The following is a 24,805-nucleotide window of genomic DNA, read 5'->3' as shown; positions in this document are numbered from 1 at the left end:
TAATTGTAATTAATGGCTTCATTTTCACACTTGCATTTTTAAAGAATAAGGGTTTTATTCTTTAATCCCTACATATCGGTTGAAAGAATCTCCTTTCCTTTGTGTATTGTCATATTTATAGTAAGAAGAATAAATTTGAAATATCTTGGCAGATTAAATTATAATAGCGTGCTTATGGAATACAAAAACAGAGTGATCATCTATCTACGTTAAAGGAAGTAATTCACAAATTTGTATTCTTTTCAAAAGTTTTTATTTGTATGCTTTTGACAAAAAGGACTTAGATATTTTATTGGTCATAAAGAGAGTTTAGGTTTCATTTCGTAAGCATCAGCTGAAATAAAATAATCCTTCTAACAGTAAGTAAGGAATCTGAAACTGAAATTTAACTGTTGTTCAATGAAGGAAGAACTGATAAAATTTTATTTATTTTTGATCACAGTTTTGTTATTGGGAGAGAGAATAGTACTAAAAGGAATAATAATAAAAGGAAATGCTTTGTTATTCATTGTATAAAATATTGACTAACAAAAGTATACCGTTATACTACACTTTAAAAAAGAGGTTTTGTTGTTCACTATTTTTTGCAAGATTTTATTCTAATTTATTTCCTTTAAAGGTGAACTTTTCAAATTTCTTTATGCTTTTCTTATTGATACAAATAATTCTAGATGTTTTGTTAAACGATTTTTAAATTATTGTATGTAGATATATCTATAAACGTAGTAGAATGTAGGTTGCAAATAATTAATTAATTCCACAGGATAAGGAATTTTAGCTTTTAATTTGTATAACAAAATTTATTAACGCTCATAAGCTGGTGTATCCGAAATATCTATCTAAAAAATTAAATTTTATTTCGATTAACCTTTCAGTTTTTAAGATTTTATTTGCGAATTCTTTATTAAAATTTTTTTAACTGATTTTTAATTTGAAAAATAATATTTTTCTTTTTGTATTAATCATTATATAATTCAAATTTGATTATTACATCATTAACTGGCTAAGAAGAAATTTCAAAATATTTGAAACACTGATATTTAGTCATACGAAAATCTAAAGTTTTCAAATACTTAAGTGATAAAAAAAATGTGTAGAATTTTTCAATATATATTCACATTCCTCGTAAATCGCAGAATACATCTTATTTCCTTTATATAATTCCAAAAATTAAATTTAGGGGAAGAAAAATTTCATTCTTCTTTTAAAAGTTTTTCTTTGATTACTTTTCGATAAATTCATGAAATTATTCCTTTTATATGAAGTCCACTAAAAAAGAATTTTTTACCTGAAAGCTTAATTTGGAAACGAAAACTAATATATATATATATATATGAATAAATTTAATTGCGCAATAAACAATTTAATTATATGATGTGCAGAACATTTTTCCCTCATTGTTTCGAAAATTTCTAGAATGCAACTTTATTTTTTCCAGAACTCACTACTGCCATAAAATTAACTACCAACTTTATAAAGCGTCCAGCGTGAAATAAAATGTACATGGACTAAGACCTTCTTCCCGTAGCGTCGTTTTCTCGATGAGTTGGCAGGGTAGGTAATCTAGATTCAACAATGTACGTGAGGAAAAGGAGATAAAATTGTAATTTACAGCCCATTTAGTGAAATGCGCAATCCACTTTTCTGGGACAGCAACCTGAACAATTTATCTTAATTGCTTGAACAGTATCATATACACGTACTAAACTCCGATACTAACATCATTAACAACCAAAGTTACAGTTCGCTACCTCTGATGGCTATCTTTTAGTACTTTTGTTATTTTATGTCATTGTAATCAATGCAAATGGTAAATGGAGGTACAATATCATCGGAGGAATGAATATGAAAGTCTCACGTTTCGTCTCTAAATTCATTCCTGCTATTAAGAATTTCAGCCTTCAACTTTAAAAACCTTTTTTTGTTTATGATAGAATATTTATTTGTGACAATGATATAGAAATGTTTATTCGCTGATGAAGGGCCGTAATGATTTTCCAAATTTCAGAATTATTAAGTGCAGATTTAAGGAATTGTGTCAGTTAAGTCTCTGCATAATCTAGGGAATAAAATAAAAGCGATGCTGTAAATAGTGTAATAAGTAATGAAGAAGTATGAAATATTACTGAATTCTGTTCATTACTTTATTCATGCCTCCCTGTAAGAATATTTGCATTCAGTTTCAAGATGCTCATACTAGTATCGGTTATATGTACGTACAAGTACGAGTGATGAAAAGAATTATCACATCATTAACAACAACCAAAATTTTTCAACAATCTTAAAATCTTATAGAATAATTTTAAACATTGATAAATTATCAATCAATTCTTTTCTTGAATAACGTAATTTTTTTTATTCGTGTATAGGATAAATGCAATATAACTGCATTATATTGGTATAAAAATATAAAAGAATAATGGAGAATTAATGAATACGAATGAATATATATATGCTTGGTATCTGAATTCAATTTTTCCTTTAAAAATTTGTTTAATCGATTTCAAAATCTTAAATCTGTTTGTTTTAGAATATTGTTAATATGGATGTTCACAAAGAGATAAAAAAATCCGAAATAATAAGTCTTCCCATAAGCGTGTACTTTTGAAGAAGTGTATAATAATGCCTTCAAATTTTAAGTTAATGAAATTATCAGTTCAGTATCATTGACAGAATGTTTATTATGAGGCGGCGTCAATATTATAAAAATGAGTGAAGTTGTGATAAGAATATATAATAATTTGGAATAATAATATAAAATTTTTAATAAGAATATATAATATATAATAATTTAGAAATAAATACATAATAATTTTGTTTCAAATTCATAAAATAACTCTTTTTTTAAAAAAATTGCGAATATTATTGATAGCAAGTATTTGTCTCTTTACAGAATATAACATTTATAGCAAACTGATATTTATAATATTTGTGCTGTATAAGAGCCAAATTAATTTTTAACTCTTGAAGTAGTAGAAAGTAAATGAATTTCAAATATGTAGAAAATTGATTTTAAATCATGATTATTGAATCATTACTTATACATATATTTTTATTATTTATTACGGCAAAGTCAAGTTCTGAATACGATTATTCTGAAACTATTGAAATAACTTGATAACAGAAAGGCTGCTAATGCTATGCATCATGTAAAATATAACGGATACTTCCTTTGATTCACTGTAAAATAGATACCGACAAAATTTGGTTCTTTAAGCATCAGTAGATAAATCAAATATTTTCGTCAAAATAAATAGTTGAAAATTTTTTAATGACCGCAATTTTATTAGGCTGTTCCTAAATAATTATCATAGAAATTTAGCATAGTTTCTTTCATATAAATTAAAATAGGCTACAAATATGGTTTAGCAATTTTTTTCATATTTGAATCATGTATTTTCAGTTTCTGTTTTAGGAGAACGAAATATTTCATTACATAATTAAAATTCAATTGATTCTGTGTAAATCAATCAAATTTTGTGTATGATAGTTGTTTTAGAATACACATCAACAATAAATACTTGTATGAATTATAAAATATGTAGACTATCAGAGATAATATTATAAAAAATAAAGCAAGTGAAAAATTTTCTAGAATTGAATTCAAAATATATACTCATTTCAGTTTTCAAAAAAAAAATCTAGTCGCTAAAGATTATTTAGTAAACCTTCTTCGTGCTTTTTTTTTTTTTTTTTTTGCCATGAAAAAAATTACTGCATTTTTCATGTTTAAATTTAGTTTAAATTTAAAGCGGAAACCATTTCAATACTTTTATTCACTTTTAGACTCATTTGTGGATATAATAATTATTTTTGATTTCTTTGAAATTTCATACTTGATTCACATTTTAGTATCTCCTTTAAAAATTGAACAATTTGTAGAATTAAAAAATATATATATTGAAGATTTAAAATGAGTTATCTTTCAAACGGCTTTCTTCTTAAAATAACTTATTTTGTATCATAAATTCTAATACATGGAGAAAATTGGTTTTTATTTTTTTTCAGAAGAAATAATATATAAATGTTGGAGTTGAAAAATGTATATGTTATTTATATTTATTACATAAATCTCAATAATTAGTTTATAAATCTTCAAAACTATCGCTTATTCTTAGACTTTAATAAATATATGTTTAAAACTGAGGATAATTTAAAAAGATTATTGTAAGAAAGGCAAGAAAGTAATTAATAAGGCAAGAAGAAAAAAGTAATAAAATAATTAGATCTTCATGAAAATTATTTAAAAAAATTGATTTCCCTACTAACCTAGTATTTTAAATTTAAACTTCTATTTTTCAACAGGGTTTTAGGCAAATTATTAAAGTAAATTACGTATGGATATTGTAAAATATCATGCACTAAAATTGTATGGCATTTAATAAAAATATTGCAAGATATGAACAATGCAGAAAAGCAGTATATTTACGATAGATTTAAAGATTTATTATGTTAAATTTCAATTATTAATAATTTAGTTCTTGATGGTAATTTCCTTTCTAAATATTAAAAAAATTAGAATTATTCTGAAATATTTACAATCTCAAACCCAAAATATAATAAAAAATTACTCGATTTATTTTTAATTAATTGAATCTCTTGACTGATAATTTAAAAAAAAATTAACTTAAGAGAAATAAAATAAAAATATTTTTTTAGTGTGTATATATATAATTCTAAATTTAAAAAAATATATATATATAGTTTTTTTACAAACAAAGCCAAATAAATTATTCAAAAGCAAAGCACTTAATTTTGATATCAGAGTTTTGACGAAAAATGGAGTAAAATAGTATAATGATTAATATTTAGATTTGAAATTAAAATAAACCTTTTTAAGAGAAATATTCTAAGCACAGTTAGAATATTCAACTAAGTTTTTACAGACATAAAAACTTATAACTCTATTTGCTATTCTTTATAAAAATGTACTTTTTTTTGTATTTTGTTTTATTATTAAGAATGAAAATTGTTGCTTTTTTTATAGACGAAAAATCGTTTTATTTCATTAGTCTGTTTGGCATCTTTTAATTTTGAGTGTATATACTTGTGAAATGTTGATTGATTAAAAAAAAAAAATTTAAACTAAATGAACATAAAAAATATTGTTTTCATATATTGATACACAAACTTTTAAAGGTGTTATTACTAGAAAATCAAGAAGCAAATTAAATTAAATGATAATTCTAAAAATTCAAGTACAGCCTAGAAAATCGTAAGTACTTTACTCACAACAACATAATTAGTTTTTGAATAAAATACAACTACATTGCATTTTTTTACAGACTTACACGCAATCTTGCCTTTCTGAATTAAAATAATTATGCGAAAGCTGATGAATATTTTAAGTAGAATTTTTTAAGGCATAATTACCATGTTTCAGAATCAGTATTGCAAATCAATAATTTACCAACCTCTTCGGGCGTCATTTGGAACGCATACTTATCTTCTTGAAAATTGTTTTTGTAAGGTTTTGGGGAATATTTGCTTGTAACATTCTTATTCTTAATTAAAATAAGAAGAGCTTGGCATTCAAATGAAGCCTAAACATAAATTAGCAAAGATCATAATTAAATTTTTGTTTTAAAACTGCGACTCTTTCCTAGCCAATAAAATTACAGTTTTGTTAAATCTTCTTGAGTTAATTAGATGGATATTTGCATTTAAATCTGCAAAATTGTTTTTTATCTTCAAATGAAATTCGATAAGAATATGAGAAATCAAATAATTTTCCCTAAATCAAATCCATTTCACCTTGATTAAAAACTCATACCTGATTTCAATATCATTTAAACATTCAATATTATGAAGTTTCATTCTTCACTTAATAGAATCAATCTTTAAAATAAGAAAAAAAAATTGTTTAAGATTTATTCTATAAAATTGACTTAATAGAATCAATCTTAATACTTGTTTTATTGTTGTTGAAGTGTATGCACGCAGTAAGCTTGATTGTAGATAAATGTCATGAATTAGCATTTAATTGAATTTTCTTGCCACAAATAAAACATTCATTGATAATTAAATTTATTATCTTATTTGGTGGAGTTTATCTTATTTATCCTTTGGTTGTCGAATAGTTTGGAAATTTTTCTTCCTTTCCTTTTACTTATTATTTTATATTATTTATTTATTGCTATTCTATTCACAGCGCACAGTTTGAAAAAAAAAAGTTTTTATTCAATTCTTACAATAAAAATATGTATTTTATGCTTCTTAGATGGTGAATTAGCTTTTAAAATGAATTTTATTGCTGATAATATGTGATTAGATGGATTAATTTAATTTTCTTACTTTTTTGTCGCTTTCATTAAAATTTTATTTAGAATAAATTTTAAGAATAAATAGAATTATTTCCGTTATCTAATGTTTTGACCTGTAGAATATGTTCCTTTAAATGAGTTATTGTAATAAATCTGATTGCCGACTGATGCGATCCATTTAATTATTTGGACGTTCCTAAAAGCCTTCAACTCAATTTAATTTTTATTATGCTAAGTGCAAATTTGTTGTAATCAAATACACTGTGCCACTTCTGCATTTTTTTTATTTTGTTCTTTTACTCTAAGCATAAATTTTGTAAAAATGGTCTCATCCTATTCTAAACATCGTGGACGAGTACCTAAATTCCCAAGACCTTTTTCCTTTAAGCATTTTCATTACCATATTTATGAGTTTTCGTGCTAGCATTTGTGATTTCCGCTCTCTGTTGGGAATTTTGTAACTGTGTATCTCTGGCATGCATTTTAAGTGATGTAAAGAGAGCTATGAAATAAAATTTATTGCTTTATAAGGCAACCTTAACAAAGAACTCTTTCTCTCTTATTTAATTTTTTTTTTATTTATTTGTAAATATTTTACTGAAGCAAACTTTATTATCGTAATACTATGCTTTTTACATGTACTTGAAATATATTTTTGATCATATTAAAAAATTATATACTTGAAGAAGTCTTGTTAAATTTTGCAATGGGGGCATTTTGTATTGAATTTTAAAAAAATTAACTCTAGAAACTTCCTTAGTATAATTAGCAATTTTTATTTAATTGCATGGCCTTTTCTATTTTTTCTTACAAGCGCGTAAATATTCAATTTTTTTTTCATTGCTTCTCGCCTATTCTATAGAGGGATAATAACATAATACTTCTAGAATTTTATAAAAATCACAATAGAGTAAAAATGGAATGTAATTGCATTTTATAATCATGTGATTTTTTGAATAATTTTATAATGCATACCAATATCATTCAGTACTCTTTATGTTATATCAAATTGATAAAGAATTTTTTTTTTTTTATTTTATCTTCATAAAATCTCAGGAAAATGTGTGATTTTTTTTTTGAAAATAATTTCAGTGAATGCGTGAAACGGTTTATGAGTGCTTTAAATGCCTCATATTTTCAGGAACACCTTTATTATTTTATTAGTATTTTTAATTTACGAAAAGTTTGTAATCAATGTAAATAAAATTAAATAAAGAAAAAACTTTTAAAATACGAAAAGAAAGCGGTTAAAAAGTCTTAAAGCTTTTCAATCAAATATATAAATGTGTAATTAATTAATATTGAATTTGTATCATTGTATTCAGAAAATAAATAGAAGGTCAGTTAGACAGATGACGTCATCAATTATTTTTTCTGAATATAGCACTAAAGATATATAGCTATATATCTTAAGATAAAGATATATTTTTATCTATATTATATAGATAAAGTTGTTATTGCATTAAATAAAAAATATAAAAAATCATTTAATATATTAATGTTTCTTTCCCTCTATCTGCTTAAAATTGTGATGTTCAAAAAATATAAATTCTTCTTTAAGAAAGTATTATGTTTTTTTTTAATTCATAATTTTTAAATAACCTTTCATTTAAGCGAATTTTAGAACGTCGGGAAATAAAGCAAATTATAAAAATTTCCCCAGATAGACGTAAAACTCTAAAATTTCTCATATTTCACTCATATTTCATTCTCCTTTTAGAAAAGTATGTCGCATTTCTTCTTATATAAAAATGTAGAAGAAAGCATTTTGTTTATTACGTTATACGGTACTAAATTTTGCTTACTATTGTCTTTTTAAAACAAACCGAATTTATATAAATATTTACACATTCCTTCCATTTTAATCTTATGCCATTAACGATATTTTTAATATAATAAATAATTACCTTAAATTGTTATTGTGAACCCTAATTAAAATATTGCAAGTAACTAACATGTTAATTACATACTTATTAAGAAAAATATAATGCCTTTGTTCAGAGCATAATAAAGCTCTTTCAACATAATAATGAAAAAAATATTCAAGTACAGCTATATATATATATATATATATATATATATATATATATATATAATATGAATTATTATCTATATATATGAATGAATGAATTACTTTCGTTTCATAATATATATTATTACTCATATTATGAAAGCGAAGTTAAAAATTATAAGAAAATTACGAAACAGAATAGAATTTCAACCTCGATTCGAGAATAATTTAGCTTTTTAATAACAATTTTATATAAACCAATAACTGAGATGAAAGTTATTTTCTTCTGCCTTCTATAAAATTACATTTTGCAAGTGCCAGAATAGAATTGTAAAAAAAAGTGTTCAAAATGAATAATTGTTTTATGAAAAGTTTATTCCATTTAGATTACGTTTTATTTCGTTTACTTACAAATTTAAGAATAAAAAAATCAGGCTTACGCATTGCCGTACTGAACGTTGCTTTGATTTATACGCAAGAGAGAAAGACTTACCAACAATTCATGAGCCGTAATTTCAAATGAATACCTACTTGGTTATTAGAACCTGATAAATCGATCCATTTTTCCCACTTGTTGATAACATGATAACATTACATATTCACATATATTAACATGTACCATGATACAAAAGTTAAATTCACAGTCTAAAAGATATCTGAAAGTGACTATAAAAATTTCTTCACAAAATTGTTAATTTATCAGACAAGGAAATGAATTATTCTGAATATGTACATAAATGTTAGTATGATAATTTTGCCATGAGGTAACTATTACAGCTTATTTTATTCTTAAACACAAGATTTCAATCCTGAAAAAACATTCAATCTGACATATAAATACACTTGAATCATCTGGAAACAGAAATGTGATACTCACCTAAAGCTGGGGCATATATGTTGAGGTACAAGCAGTCTTCGCTCTGGTTCTGTAGTAACGGAATCAATCTCTTGAGATATTCTAATCGTCCGCCTGGCATCCTTTTCAGAGCTTCAGTTTCATTTTTGAGATCTGGGAGCTTTTGAGGACAAACAGGGCTGAACTGGTCAGCCATTCGAACTCCTCTCCAATGAGCTGGAGTTACAGGCGGCATGAATCTCAAAGAACCTATTGGAGGACTAGCATAGGGCACCCCTAAGTAAACCTCTACAGGACGCCATTGGCGATTCGGAAGTGTGGTCACATAACCACGCAAGGATCCATACTTTGTGGTCACAACTCTTGATGCAAGCTTTTTAGGTTCTGCAGCTCTTGATGCTTGGAGGACGCAAACCAGAAGACTTAATCGAAGAAATGCACGGAGTTTTGACATTTTTAAAGGTTTTGTTCTTGAATGGGGCATCTTCATTCGGATATCTTTCTTATACTGACAAGATAAAATTTCAATACCGCCCAGACATTCCGAAGGAAGAGAAAATACTCAAGAAAAGAATGCAAAACTTTCTGGTTGTTACAAAACTTGGTTTGTCCGTTTTTCACTAAAATTATCTACTCCAAGTTTTGTAGAATTATCCGGATGCATTGATAGGTAAGCAAATTTAGTTCCACTTGCTTTTAAGAATCATTCAACTTTAAAGTACTTAAGTTTTAATCGAATTCCTATTATAGGAATTTTTTTATCGATAACACAAAATCCTCACTATGGTCCGTTTATATATTTTAATCCACTCAAATAGTTTCTAAGCTATAGTTTTCAAACATCAGATAACTATGCCATGTTAAATGTTATCTGGAAAGAAACAGAGAATAAATTTACGAAAACTTTTTCCAAGAATGTTCACTTTTCAGCACTGAATTTAAAGTTTTTTTTCTTTCAAATTAATTAAAAAGCACCGTCTTTAAAGTCAAAAGTAGTTCCAAAAAGAGAAATCACACCAAAAAAATATTCACAGTCACAAACTGTCCTTTCAAACGAAATATAAAAAAAATTAAATACCAGAGTTTGAGTGTCGCAAACTTGATACAAAGTTTTGATAATTCACAAATAATTAATTCTTCCAAACTTTCAATCCATATCCCATCAGTCTGAGGAGCTGGATAACGAAGCGCCCCAACTATCCAACCTCTATCCAGAAAGTTGGATAATAGCGCCCCAACAGCAGTCTCAAACTGCCCGGTGCGCGTAGAGCACTTTCACCACAACTTTTAGCTAACAACGCTGAGCGAATCAACTGAAGTTCGGAACAACTGAAAGAGACTCAGCCTTGCTCCTATCTGAGTAGTCGGCAGATGAACGAAATTCATCTATCGCCCTAGCGGCGCAAAGCTGCTGGGGCGCAAAGCGGTCGAGTGGCGCATGTGCATGGGTAACCTCGGGAGCGAACCAGTAGTACAAGGCAAGAATAAGTTAGCTCTTAGTACGCTGGGGGATATAGACTCTTAATTACAGCTCTTAATGATAGGCTTATAAAATAGATGCTCACCATAACTTGAATTAACATTAATTATAGAGTATCGAAAAATTTGCCCAGCTACGTGCAGCTTCACACTTTTCCTTCACAATTTATTCCAAAAACTAACATTTTCCAGACTAAGTGTGGAATACTTAATGGGTACTATTGGTGGAATTAAATTCTTGTGGATTCGTAACCTTATTCCCTTTCCTGGCAATAAAGTGAATAAGTAATTACGACATTGACAGAATAAATCCCATTACTGGCTAGTTAAATAGAATAAATAACACTCACGTGCAAAGTAAACAACTTGTTAGCCTTTGATTAAAGGTGAGGTTTCAAGCAAACTATAATTTAATAAAAGAAAATAAGAAGAAATCCTTTTAAATTTGCGTTCAGTTAAACAGTTGGATCTTGAATATTTCTGATAAATTATATTCTGATGAAATCTACATTTCATTTGTGTCTCCATTTTCGGTAACACTGTAAATAAATCATTATAGTATCAACCAGATAAATTATATTACAAAAATATAATAAATAAATAATTATGTAAAGTTATATTTTGTTAATAATTAATTGAAAAATGTTTCTGACAAACTTTGATCAAAATAAATCAAGAAAATATCTTTTTATCTTCTATTTCTTGAATTAAAGCGAGTTGAAGATAATCTATAAATTTCTGGGGAAAAAATAACTAGACTGTTGATTTAAATAAGTTGTAAAATGTATATTTTTAATCGGAGCGTGAGAGAAAATTAAGGCATCTTTAATTGAAAAATTAAGGCAACTTTTCGGTAGTGTAAAACATACAATATTTTAAAAGTTTGCACACAATAGTAATTATATTTTGAGTGAGCTTGCACGTTTTTGCCCTTTTATTTAAATGTCGATTTTTAAATTTTAAGAAACTAATCTCGTTATAAAAATATTTAGATTGTTGTGTCAAAAAAAGACATTCTTTTGATGACTTTTAAGAGGAATTTTCAAGTAAAACCTGATTTATTTATAAATATAATTATTTGGAATGACAATTGTATTCTGAATGAAAAATAGTTTTAGCTTGAAACTCATCCTTTCCAGGAATGTTACTACAGCAAACATTGAGAATTCTGCAGATATTAAATTGTTGTAAGATATTAAAACAGAAATTTAAAGTTTTTTTTTAATACATGAAAAAGCAGAAAGTATCTTACAAAATGCGCCTTCCAGGTCTTTTTATTTTACATGATTTTTGAGAAATAAAACTTTTAAAACTTCTGTTAAAAGTTTTTTTGAAAATATAACATCTTATACTATTTTTTTGTTTATTTTCAAACGTAAAAATAAAATGAATTACAAAACTTGTTTAATTTTGAATGAGTCGCAGGAATTTTTATAGAAGTTTTATTATGAAAGCATAAATTTCTATGAAAATGTTCTAAACTTTTATATGAGTATTGAATAATTAATTTCTATTCATATTACACATTTTTCATTACGTGTATTAATAATGTCAAACAGAGATAAATTATATCAGATTAAAAATGTTATATGAAAGAAAAAGTTGTTAGCATTCTTTCTCTATTATTAACATTTCCTGGTTAACATATAATTTATATCAAACAATGGATACACAATTTATAATTCATTTAACAACTTGTCCTAGATAATTGATAAAATAGGCAGCTTTTAGAATATTACATTAAAACATTATTTGATATAGGATTATTAAGTTTTGTATATATGAAGTTTAACATATAGTAGCAATTAGTATTTAAGATGTATTGAACAATGAATTAAAAATGACTATTTTGTCAATGCTAATTTTTAATCCTCAAAAGAGAAATGTAAATGTACAAGTCTGTAATTGTCGGCATTGTAAAAACTTGATTCTCAATGTTAAGATACTATATTTTCTCATTATATAAACCGATAATTTTTTTCTGTTGTAAACAGAATACTTTATAGAGGAGCTTCGTTGTCTGCTGAAAGATTAATGATTCCTCGTTCAGGTCGAAATACTCAGCAGAATATATAAAGATTATAATTTAAACTTAATTAAATCATCAAAGATAATCTTCGTCTCAAGGTGACTTTTGTGCATTTTGAATAATTAATACCAAACCAGATTTATCCTGAACTCAAAAAAAGAAAATTTGATTCTTCCTTAGAAGCATTTTTTTTAATGACAAGTGTTCGGATGGGTTTAATTGCTGCTTTAAAAAATAAAATTCGGTAATGGCGAAACAATGATTATATATAAAACATAATTATGATGAATCATTACATCTGTTCTGTTACTGATAAATAGGTATTTGTGCAAATCTATATTACAGATTGAACATACCTTCTTGGATTCCGAAATCATAAATGCGTGATGTAATGTTTGACGAAAAATTTATTCATTATCTTTTCCAACTTAATCCCATTCTTTCCTTACTTCTTGAAAAATTTAAACTTCATACGTGACAGAGATTTAAGTACTTGTCGATCTAGTAAGTGTGATGTATTTTTCGAAAGAATTTCTTCTAAATTTTTTCTTAATCGAGTGTTTTAAGATTTAAATTTGAAAAAAAATTCATGAATAAAATTAGACATTGTAAAACATTTTTATAAGCATTAAAGTTATTTGTAAAGACATTCATTGTAGTAGTAAAAGTCCCATTGACCATATAGAAGTGTTTGTGTGTGTATGTGTGTGCGTGTGTGTGTGTGAGAGAGAGAGAGAGACAGAGAGAGAGGAGAGAGCGGGCGTGTAACATAGTTTTGAAGATGAGTGGCAGAAAAGAAGATACGTTTGGAATTTTCTTTCATTTATTTTTCCACGGGAGGAATACCGGCGAAAAGCGTGTTTACATCGGAACACGAGAAAAAAAATATGGGAAATTTTTACTTTAGTGCTTTTACTAAGAGATTCTTATAGAGATTTCTTTCATGCGTGTAGATTCAGGAAAGGGAATCTTAGGTATCTTCTGAAGCTATGCCATGGGAGTTAGGGCATTTTATCCCTTGGCTTGCAGCGTAAGAATTACAGACTCAGTTATTGTTAGAATGTATGTTAGAAATAACTAAATTGGAAAGTGGGATTTGTATCGGGAAATAAGAGAAAATTTAGAATAAAATAATGTGTGCTATTGTAAGATAAAAATTAGGAAATTAATTAGACATACAGGAAATTTTAAAATGTCACTACACATACGTGCACGCAAGCGCACGCTCACACACACACACCCACGGCAAGGCAAATTTGGTTTGCAACTTAATGTTTCCACGGGAGGGCAGGAATTATACATAGGATGACAATGGAAACGCGTCCAACCGAGACACAAGAGAAAAGGTCTAATTTAAGATAAATTATAATTAATATGGTCTATTTTAAGATAAATTATAATTAATATGGTCAAATTTAAAATAAAACTTAGGAAATTAATTAGGGTTTAAATTAGATTAAGAGATATCATTACACACATACATATATATAATATATATTTCGAGTCCACGTTGAATTCATATTTGTGTTCAATATTTATATTCCGTGGCTGTATTCATTCTCGTAAATAGGTATATGAAAAAAATTATGGTATTTTAATTGTATGATGGCTTATATTTAAAATCCATTAATGGTTTCAAAATTTTTCTTTCTAAAGGATCGTTATTCAGTTCAGAAAGAGTTGCATCTTTATTATATATTATAAAATTTTCATGAAGGAAGTTAATGCTGGTTTTAATAATTTGTCGATCATTTATTCTTACGATAAATATTCTGCCAATATTTGATAATATTAAATTTTAATTCTCTTAATATTTGAACTTTATCATCTTCCATGCATAAATTTTGTTTCGAATTTTCAGTAAAATATATCAACAGTTGTATTTTCTAAAAATACTGCGTAGTCAAATTCAGAAACATTTTATGTGAAGAAAATTCAAAATGTAGTAAAATATATTATATTAGATAGTGTATCAAAATATATATGAGAAGAATTATTTTTAGGCTCATAAAATGCTTGAAAAAAGCATGCAATTGATTTTATTAAAGTTTTCCTAGCAATCACGAGTTAGGAGTCTTTTCAACTAAGTCCAATTTGGAGTCGTATGATTGTATGATCCGTTCTACCATAGTACTTTCGTAAAATTTTGCTAGGCCAAGTTTAATCTGTCATGGATCCAAAAACTTCCAGTGGATTTGATGAGGAAGGGTGGAAAATTTTTTTCGGCTTACCATCTGACAATGTTTAAAAATCACAAAATCTTCTAGGTCTCAGCAACTTCTGAGTTGCTTAGTTGCTTGTGTCTGAGTATTCATGGATCGAAACTCAATTTTTTATGCGTTAACTTTTTTTATATAGGACTGGAACAACATTAATTTAAAGTCGAAGGCCAAACGAGCTTACATTTGATAGGCATTGATTTTGGAAAATTTGTAAGCGGCTTGAGAGTCTTCAAAAATAACATACATGCTGCTTCGAAACGGAAGGCTAATATAACTAAAGTAACTCTGGTAGCTTCAAAATGAGATCCTAACCACAAAAATTAATCAAGTCAACCTCAGAAAAGCGCAGTCAAGCTAAGACAAACACATATCTCTTTTAATAATCTACCTTTTCTTATCGTTAAAAGAAGCTTTAATAAAAATTTTCTTATGAAAACATATCTTTTTTTTTAATACGGCTCCATACTTTCATGCTTGCAGTTATAATTAGTTTGTAATTTCATCCAGAATTTTCAAATAAAATTCGTACTAAAAACTAGATAACAAAAATAAAAACGTAAATTTGAAAATCTTTAAACGAAATTTTTTTTTAACAATGTGAAAAGGTTACATTAAAATTTTTGAAACACAGTTTTAATTATATATTTATATATAATGTGTACAAAAAGTTTCAGTGTTGCGAATTTCGCACTTTTCTTATTGTTGATCGCGCAAAAGTTATTTTTGTTCATAAAATAATAATGCGGTATCATGAAGCAATTTAACATATTTCGTTTAAGTACACTCGTTCGTATCAGGTGTAAATTATGAGGGTATAAACAGAAATATTTTGAAGATTTTGGATTTATTTAATCTAAAATATGTTGATATTGTTTAAATATGAGTAATAAAAGATTTATTTTGCCTGAGAAAAAAAAAATTCTAAAAAAAAACTATAAGAATTTATTTCCAAACTAACAAAACCTAAAAAAAATTAGTATTAATTTATATATGAAAACATTTTTGAATAAAATATTGTTTCCCATACAAACCTATATCTTATAAAAATGCACAAAAATTGATCAAATTTTGAATTTTGAAAACCATTTCTAAAATTCGCATTTTGATATGTTTGCTTTCGTAAACATTACAGAAAATTAATCGGTTTGCAATTTTCTAAAAATTCCTTTTTTTCTATTTTAAGTAATATTTTACAAGAATTTCGCGTCACATCTTAACACACACGAACTTACTTAACAACAGAGATCTCAAATTCTACAAAATGACACGCTTTTCGGTTGCTTTATAAAGAACATTAGTATGTACTTTACTGTCAATCTGATGAACCAGTTATTATTAATAATAGCTCGTAGATGTGATAAAGCGATTTGTCTCTATTACCAATAATTTTGAGTAATAATCGCTAAACTGATTAATCATGTTAATCACAAGATTCACACAAACGGAAATTATCCTAAATACGGATACATTAAAATAAGGTATATTTTTTTTTATTCCGATGCATATTTAAGCTAATTGTGTAAAATCGTATCCAGTCCAGTATCGTATTTACCGAGTCAGCTATCATACCTTTCTTTGTGAGAATCGTTATACTAGAGGAACGACCAAGTAATATGAGTTTAAGACGCAGTTTTTCACATTAATGCGGCTTAAGAGTGGCATAAATTGAAGAGTTGCCAGTTCTAGGGGCTCTGTATTAAAATAATGGAAATAACGCAACTCTCAGAGGTTGCAACAATCTGTTAACACTCCCTTCGTAAAAGGAATCTCTAGGGATTAGCAAAACATGTTTCAAGCCATGATAGTCATGGTTGGATCTTCTAGGCGACAGAAGAAGGGAAGGGAAAACTATTTGTAAATCGATTTCTTTGATTCTCTTACTTTTATGTCAAGAAAAAGTGTTAACCGTCGTGAATGTGTCTGTGTTTGAAGAGAGAAACTTTACTTTGAGACTCGCATTTTAAAAATGGGTTTCCATTGGGACATCACAAAAAAGTGTCGGAGAAACGTGTTCACTGCAACAAGAAAAAAAATAGAAGAAAATGTCGGACTCAAGTTGTGCACAGATGATATCACGTTTCACTGCAGATAAGAAAGGTCATATCCGCGATTGGTCTTGGCAGAATTTCGTGCAATGCAATTTGTAAACCATAAAGTATTTTGAAAACTTCAACAATAAAAATCAAAACTTGCAATGAAACAATATCTAAATTTTTTGTAAATCTGCATAGCGAAACATCGCCATAGAATTTTTTTATTGTATTCAATTCAGTTTACAGCATCATAGTAGAAAAATAAACATACATAATATAATAATATCAAAGGTGTACGTACACACTAGAAGTTTTTTTTTTTTATTTTAACTTCAAAAATCCAGTATTTTTACAGTAGCTCATTAATATATGTTTAAACTCATTTCAGTGAGAAAAAACAATATTACACTAAATAATAATTAATTAAATAATATTTAATGAGCTAATTAGCTATTTTCTTGAAACATGATATCTTAAATTCTAATTTGTACAGACACACAATTCCAGTTGGAAATTATGCCGGATATTAGTCTTCATATTGTGTGCCTCAATCAAGTTATAAAAATATATAGTCTTTTTAACAATTTTTTCATCAACGATGAATAGAAAAAGCCAGATTTTTTCTGTAATTTTAACTTTTAAATAGACATTAAAATTTATTCCTATAAATATAACTTTAATTGAGGCACAAAACTTTCACTGTTTCATACACATTATTTTGATACATAAATAATTATATTTGATTAATTTCTTGTTGAGTTATGATTGTTTAAATGAAGCAACATAGTGGAAAAATATCATTCTTCATAAAATGAGTTAAAAAAAAAAAAAACTAGAGTTTTTATTGAAAGTACCTCAAGAAAAATAATTATAACTCGAGAAATATTCCGAATGTTGACGACATCTTGGTATCGTTTGAAAGCTAAAGGATCAGATAACATTTTGAAGTAATAAAAAAAAATATTCGATATTTTGAACGATTTTCGAAGTTTCAAGTGTGTACGTACGCGAGAGAAAATATTATGATCGATAAAATCATTTAAAGGCGATATTGAGATGAATATCACGTTTTAGACTTAGACGAGTCTGAAACAATCTTTTGGGGAATTATGCTAGGTATTTATTTACACCAAGATAATCCTATGAATGATAATCTGTCTGTAAATACAATAAACCAATATCTAGACAAATAAAATTTGGCATGTTCTCTTGGGATGAAAACTGTAGATTTGTATCAGATTGGAGAGAGAATTCATGAAAAGCGAAGTTGATGTACAATTGAACGCAATAACTCAAACACTCTAAATGCTGAATAGTTAAAAATTTGCATATGCATTTCTTATACAATCTTGTCTGCTTCAGATTGGTCGGCTTTATTTATCTTGGATATGTATTTATTACTCTAGCTGTAGATAAGTATCAGATTTTGGATCAAATCTGTTAAGGCGTTGACTTACTTTCAGCCAGTCATTTCTACTGTATGTGAATGTGATTACTAAAAACAAAACAACAAAAAAAAAAAAAAAAAAAAAAAAAAAAAACAGCAGGAGATAGACAATCGCAATTTGAATGTATTCTATGATCTAAAATTATTTATTCTGAACTCTGCCTATCGAAATGTATACTCGTTATAAGAAAATGGAGGGATAACATACCTTCTTGTTAAGTTGCGTTCTTTGCTACTTTTCACTCATTGCATTCGCATATGAAGTAACCATACCATCTAAGAATAAAATAATTGTTAACTAATCTTTCTATTAAGCTTACTCAGACTGTTTACCCTATTACGCACTAACAATTAGACACTCGGCAAATTTTATCTCTTTCTGGATAGTGGCTGGTGGCTGTCAACCCAGTTTGCTTTTAGCCATAGTTGAAACAAGTTTTTTTTTATCCTCTGTATGACATTGGCTTGTAATTGAGCAGATGACCACAATAGCGCCTGATTTCAAAAGGGATTTTGTGATTTCCTTAGAGGAACGAAAATAAAATGTGAATGAAATGTCTCAAATTTCAGGTATGTCAAAATGCTATTGAATCAAATTGAAATCTATTCGGTATATTAGTAAAGTATAAAACAATTTCTGAATGCAGTGGACGTTGTTCGCTGTGATTCCTTTCTATCCAAGCCAAAGCTGTCATTATACCAGACAGTAAATGATATCTAAAATAATTACTATAAGCGAACTGTTAATAACTAGAACAGCTTGATTTTCTATGTATGCATATAAAAGATCCGTTTCTATCTTTTTATGATCAGTAGAACTGATTGATCATTATATCTGTGATCACTGCGAGAGGTATATATGTTTCTTTTCTTGTAAAAATAATAATGTTCAGAGAGTTGATAAGTCTGTGAAGAATAAGCCTTACATATTCCGATTATTATTCGAATAATCAACCAGAATTCAACTTCAAATAACTGAAAATTTTGTATGTTTACATGAAGCACTTTGAGAGAATTAGCGGAAAAATGAACAAAATTTAGACTGAGACAATAGTTAAATATTTTAATTTCTTTTGGTTAAGTTTTGGATATTTTTATTTCCAAATTTTCTAGGAAATACCATTGACCTTAAGGAGGCTTCGGAGAATGGAAAGTGAGGAATTTAGAGGAAATAAAGACTAAAATCAATTCTAATCGTAGCAGGTCCAAAGAAAGAAGAATTTAATTTAATAATCATTAAAAAAAAGAAATAAAACATTAAAATAAATGTTTATTATTGTAGTAGATAAGGCACCAAACAATTTATGTTTAATTTGTAAATATTACTATAAAGAAATATTATTAAGGAATATCATTCTAATTCGAAATATATTTTAAATTGTACCGAAAAAAGGAATTCAAGAGAATGCAAGCTTTGGCTAAAAAGACTAAGATAAGGATTTGCTATTTAAACCATCCTTATTTGTTCCCAACAGTTCTCTTTTTTCGATCAGTAAAACTGATTAATCGTTATATCTGTGATCACTACGAGAGGTATATATGTTTCTTTTCTTGTAAAAAGAATAATGTTCAGAGAGTTGGTAAGTCTGTGAAGAATAAGCCTTACACATTCCGATTATTGTTCGAATAATTAACCAGAAATCAACTTCAAATAACTGAAAATTTTGTATGTTTACATGGATTATATGTACGTGCATGCCGGATTCAAGCATTACTTCGAAATTGCGAATAATTTTCCTTAATTTCATACTAATTTTATGTTTTAAATATATTACTGATGGCGTTTTTATACTTCTATTTTTCTAAAAATGTAGTCTTTCTATTACATAATGCATAAATAATATCCAGTAATATTATAGAAAATATTATTATAGAAAAATACACGCAATAATCTTAAATACCTAAATGAATATGTAAAATTAAGATTTTTTCGTATCAATACAAAAATTAATTTATTTCTGCAATGTAGCATACCAAATATAATTTAAAATATTAAATCAATTACAAAATTTAAAATGTATTCTAAATACTCAAAGAACAATGAACTTCAGATTTTAAGAAGAAATCAAAGACATATAAGAATACAAGTACTAAATAGCAGAAATAATTAAGTATGTTAGGTGATTCAGTAATTCAATTTTTCCCATAAAATTAACTAATAAAACTTTAAGCTAATAAATTAAGATGCAATTTTTAAAACATAAATAGAAAATGATGTTAAAATAGAAATAGAATCTTCCGTTGCATTTTAAAGTTTCCTTTTACTTTATTGGTTTCTCATTTTGTTAAATATATAAATATTAAATATTTTGTTAAATATGTACTAGTCTACGTATTAAATAAATGCATATATAACTAATATTTATGATTAGTTAAACATTCATTAATTTGTATTGCATGTAAAAGTGCAAATGCTTACATTACGTATATTGGAGAGTTCATGCATTTATCCACTTACCTGGAGTACTGAATATTGCTTTACAATACAAACGTTATTGCATTAGAGTAGAACTGCGGTGCATAACACAAGTTTTTGAATTGCTTTCAAATAATTTTCATGGCAGACATTTCATATTAAATGCCGGAATTTCAAGTTACTCACTAAATTTTAGAAAGTGTAGATGCCATATATAATAATAATATAATACAATAATTTCGAACTACATGGGATAAATTAGAATATGAAAACAGTGCATTGCGTTCTACATTTTTTTACATTATTTTCTTTGCAAATGTAAAGTGATACTTAATCAACAAGTAAAAAAAGAAACATGTGTTATACTATGTGTCTCACACGAGTTTAAATTGTTTAGTGTAAATTCTCTAATTTTATTTTTAAATTCACTCCAAATGAACTTGTGCATTTGTAGTTACCTTCACGGTATTTGGATTTTTTTTTTTTTGGAGTTACTTGACTTTAAACCTTTATATAAGGACTTGGACTAAATTTTAAGCATTTTTTGTATTGCTTACAGAAAAAAATGTGTTTTTCTTAAATGTATAGAAGGTATTTATTTATAAAGGACAGTCTTATATTTATGTTGAAACTTTTATAAGAATACATAATATTTTATATAGAATAACTGAAAACTGTATAAATAACCAAATATAGATTTTTCAAAACCCATGGACTTGCCTTCATCATTTATCTATAAATGGTTTAATGGTTATTTTTAAATTTTTAATGTACCTCATGTTTATTTTCAATGCATGCTTTATTTATTTTCTGTAAATCTTAATTATCTTAATAATTTGAGCAAAAACTGGAATCTGTTTTTAAAATAATTGCTATGCAATTTAGATAAAATACTGAATGAAGGATATTTTAAACGTATTAGATCTCCAGAGTAGTAGATGTTTTCGCTTGAGAAATGTACTCTCTGGTCAGAAATGAAAATAAGTTGAAAACATCAACTAGTTTTCTTTCTATTAGGAGATCTTTACAAAATACTGTGGTACACAGAACAATATGTTGTGCATGTAAAATATTACTAGCCTGTATTAAATTATTTTATGATAAAAAAACTATATTTTTTTGTTGTAAAGTGTCATTATAAATTTCAAAATTTATCAAACCAAAACTCATAATTACGGTACAACCAATCTTTAAATAGCTGAATTTAACAGTTTACCATTTTTAAATTAAATTCAAACTTCCAAAATTTAAATTATAATTTTTGTACAAGTAACTACGATTTAAATCATATAAGAGAAAAAATACTGATTATTTTAATTAAATGTATGGTTAATCAATAGCATTAGATGCAGTAGTAAGTGCAAAATTAATAAATCGGTAAAGTAATTTAAATGTAAGGAGAGATTTTCTTCTGAAAAATAAAAGCAATCAATGAGGGCAAAACAAATCTCAGCCATTGGTGGAGAAAGAAATAGAAGAAAAAAAGTTGTTCACAAAACAGATAAATTAGATTAGTTAACTGGAACAGAGTAAAAATGCAGTTATTTGAAAACAGTTGACTTGGTATTTCGAATTTCTGAAGCAACATTCCACTGGATGAAAAGTATTGTCTGTTTAAAGGTTTAAAAAACTCAATTTGTTTCAACGTTCGAATAAAAAATGTTTTTTTTTACTAATATTAATCTGCTGAATTTTATGCCAATCATATTTTTAAGAAGGTTTTTATACCTGCATTTAATAAGTCCTAAAGTAGTGGAGCAATTTACATTATCAAAAAAGTATTTTATGTAGTTAATAAAAAAAAACCTTTTGTATTTGTATTAGTGTTAACATCAGTAGCAGAATATGCAATTAAAATTTTATTTAAGATTCAAAACAAGCCACCATTTGTTAAACAAGTAATATTGATTATTCATCATTTAAATTATAGTTGTTTTAAATTTTTCTGGGTATTTAAAAAAATAATTTCCTTTAAATTTCAATTCATTTCTTGTAGTTTGACAGAAAAAAAAGAATCATTCTTTTATAGTATTGTTCTGTCAAATGTTGATTCAATCAACATCTTATGAAATATATTTATTTTTATTTAACAAATTCAGAATTCACAAGAGCAATCGCCTGGAACTGGTTCCAATTACATCAGTATTAATGACAGTAGGGAAAATATACCATTAACTGATAATATAAATAATGGATTTCAAACTCAGTGGAAGAATATAAATTGTCTGCCAACCCGTTTCTCCTACGATTAATAATTAAAACATAGCTTCACTAAATGTTTTCTATTTTTATAAATTATTTTCTCAATTATATATCTATTGCAACTAAGAGAATTTAAAAAACTGATTGTAATAAAATTATATAGCTGAAATGAGCAAATTAGAAATAGCAGCTATTGAAAATTAATTAGCAAGATTATTTAACTTCATGTACGTATCTTATTTCATGCAAAATGATATTCTAGAGAAAATAACAATTTGTTATAACAGTTTATCAAAATGCTGCAATTTTCATGGCAACCAGTATCTTAGGAATATTTATTTTTACTAACCATCATTTGGAAATTATTTTCTTCTCGAAATATGTAGAACTTTAAAACTGATATACCCAAAGTTGTTAATTAAATGCTCGTGAATCAATTAGTTGAATGTTAATGAAATATTAATAATTCATAAGAATTTTTCACAAACTTCTAGACTTTTTTTATTACAACATGATATATTTTTGTAATCTCCTAAATAGGTAATCATTTATCACTTACAGAATAAGAAAAATATCATGAAGCTCTAATGTCACAAAGGTTAAGTTTACATTGTCTTCTGAAATACAATGCAAAGCATTGTTTGAAAATTTCAAAATATTAATACTAACAAATTAATATAATTAAGAAATTCTTTCGAATAAGTAATAGGATTTGCGAAATTTTTTTAGCAGTGGCATGATTTATTTCGCTAGACTGAATATGCTCTAGTGAATTCAGTAGAGCCCGATTCCTTAAAATTCTGCCACTTTTCACTTTAACTTAATTTGAATGAGCTGATATGTATATTTAAACGTTTCTTTGCCTGGATGTTGAGAACTGATTTTGAGATTCAGCACAAAATAATTTTTTGGATAATTCTTCAGATATCGTGTGGAAATACACCTCTCATTTTAAATCTCGTCCATGAGGAATAAATTTCATATCATATTTGAAAACTAATTGTTGAATTATAAGATTTTGTTTATCTTTTTTGAGCTTTTAGATATTTGTTCCCATAAAATCTGATACATTATTAATAAAAATTTGAGAATTAAATATAATAGAATTAACAAAGTATTCAACCAATTCGTATTTAAAGACTATGAGGTGTTGTGATTCTAAATTAGTTATTATTTATTTTTAAAAGTAATAACATCATGAAATCATATCATCTTCTGTTATCGAATATAATTAATCAATAAAACCTATTAAATGAAATAAAATCAATGAAAAGTTATTCCTAGTGCATTTAATTAATACTAATTCACATGTTTAATAATAATTAATTAGATTTGTACATATACTGGAAGTGAAGCCAGTCATGTTTAAAGATATCTCTTCTTTCGTTGAATATGTAATTTCTGTTTTTAGAAAAAACATGTCATCTTTAATTTTGATACGAAAAATTCTTTATGCGCTTTCATCGTAAAACAAATCATATTTTTAAAATTTTCAGTAAAAGCACCACAAAGAGTTTTGAATATAATTAAATTAGGTTATTGAAAAAGTAGTTAGATTTAATCCTGATACTATTTAAGAGAATTTCAATTACACTTCATTCAAAATCTATTTTAAATGGTCGTAAACTCCTTTTATCAATATGTTGATTCTTCAAGCTACCGAATCAAACCTTTCAGCTTCTAAATTTTAATTCTAGTCAGCTGATTCACAATTTTAAGTAATTTTCTTTATACTTGTAAATATCCAGCAAAAAAAATTCTAATTTGATGAAAACTTTAAATAAAATTTTCGTGATTAAAAAAATAAGAATAAAACATTCTTCGTTAAGAAATATCCAATTACCTAT

At 26.5% G+C, this 24,805-nt stretch overlaps 1 protein-coding gene across 2 annotated transcripts in view; it reads right to left on the bottom strand.

Moving 5' to 3' along the window:
* The window catches only part of LOC129958994 (neuroligin-4, X-linked-like), a 240,548-nt gene extending 230,078 nt beyond the window's left edge, over nt 1–10,470 (bottom strand). For both annotated transcript variants that reach the window (XM_056071761.1, XM_056071762.1), the window contains exon 1: nt 9,152–10,470. In XM_056071761.1, the coding sequence (XP_055927736.1) occupies nt 9,152–9,620 (469 nt within the window). In that variant the 5' untranslated portion in view covers nt 9,621–10,470. The remainder of the gene's footprint in view (nt 1–9,151) is intronic.
* Between the last annotated feature and the right edge of the window lie 14,335 nt (nt 10,471–24,805).

The sequence above is a fragment of the Argiope bruennichi genome, chromosome X1, assembly GCF_947563725.1.
Source record: "Argiope bruennichi chromosome X1, qqArgBrue1.1, whole genome shotgun sequence".
Taxonomy (NCBI): domain Eukaryota; kingdom Metazoa; phylum Arthropoda; class Arachnida; order Araneae; family Araneidae; genus Argiope; species Argiope bruennichi.
The sequence above is the reverse complement of the archived record's forward strand: the minus strand, read 5'-3'. Positions and strand labels throughout refer to the sequence as shown.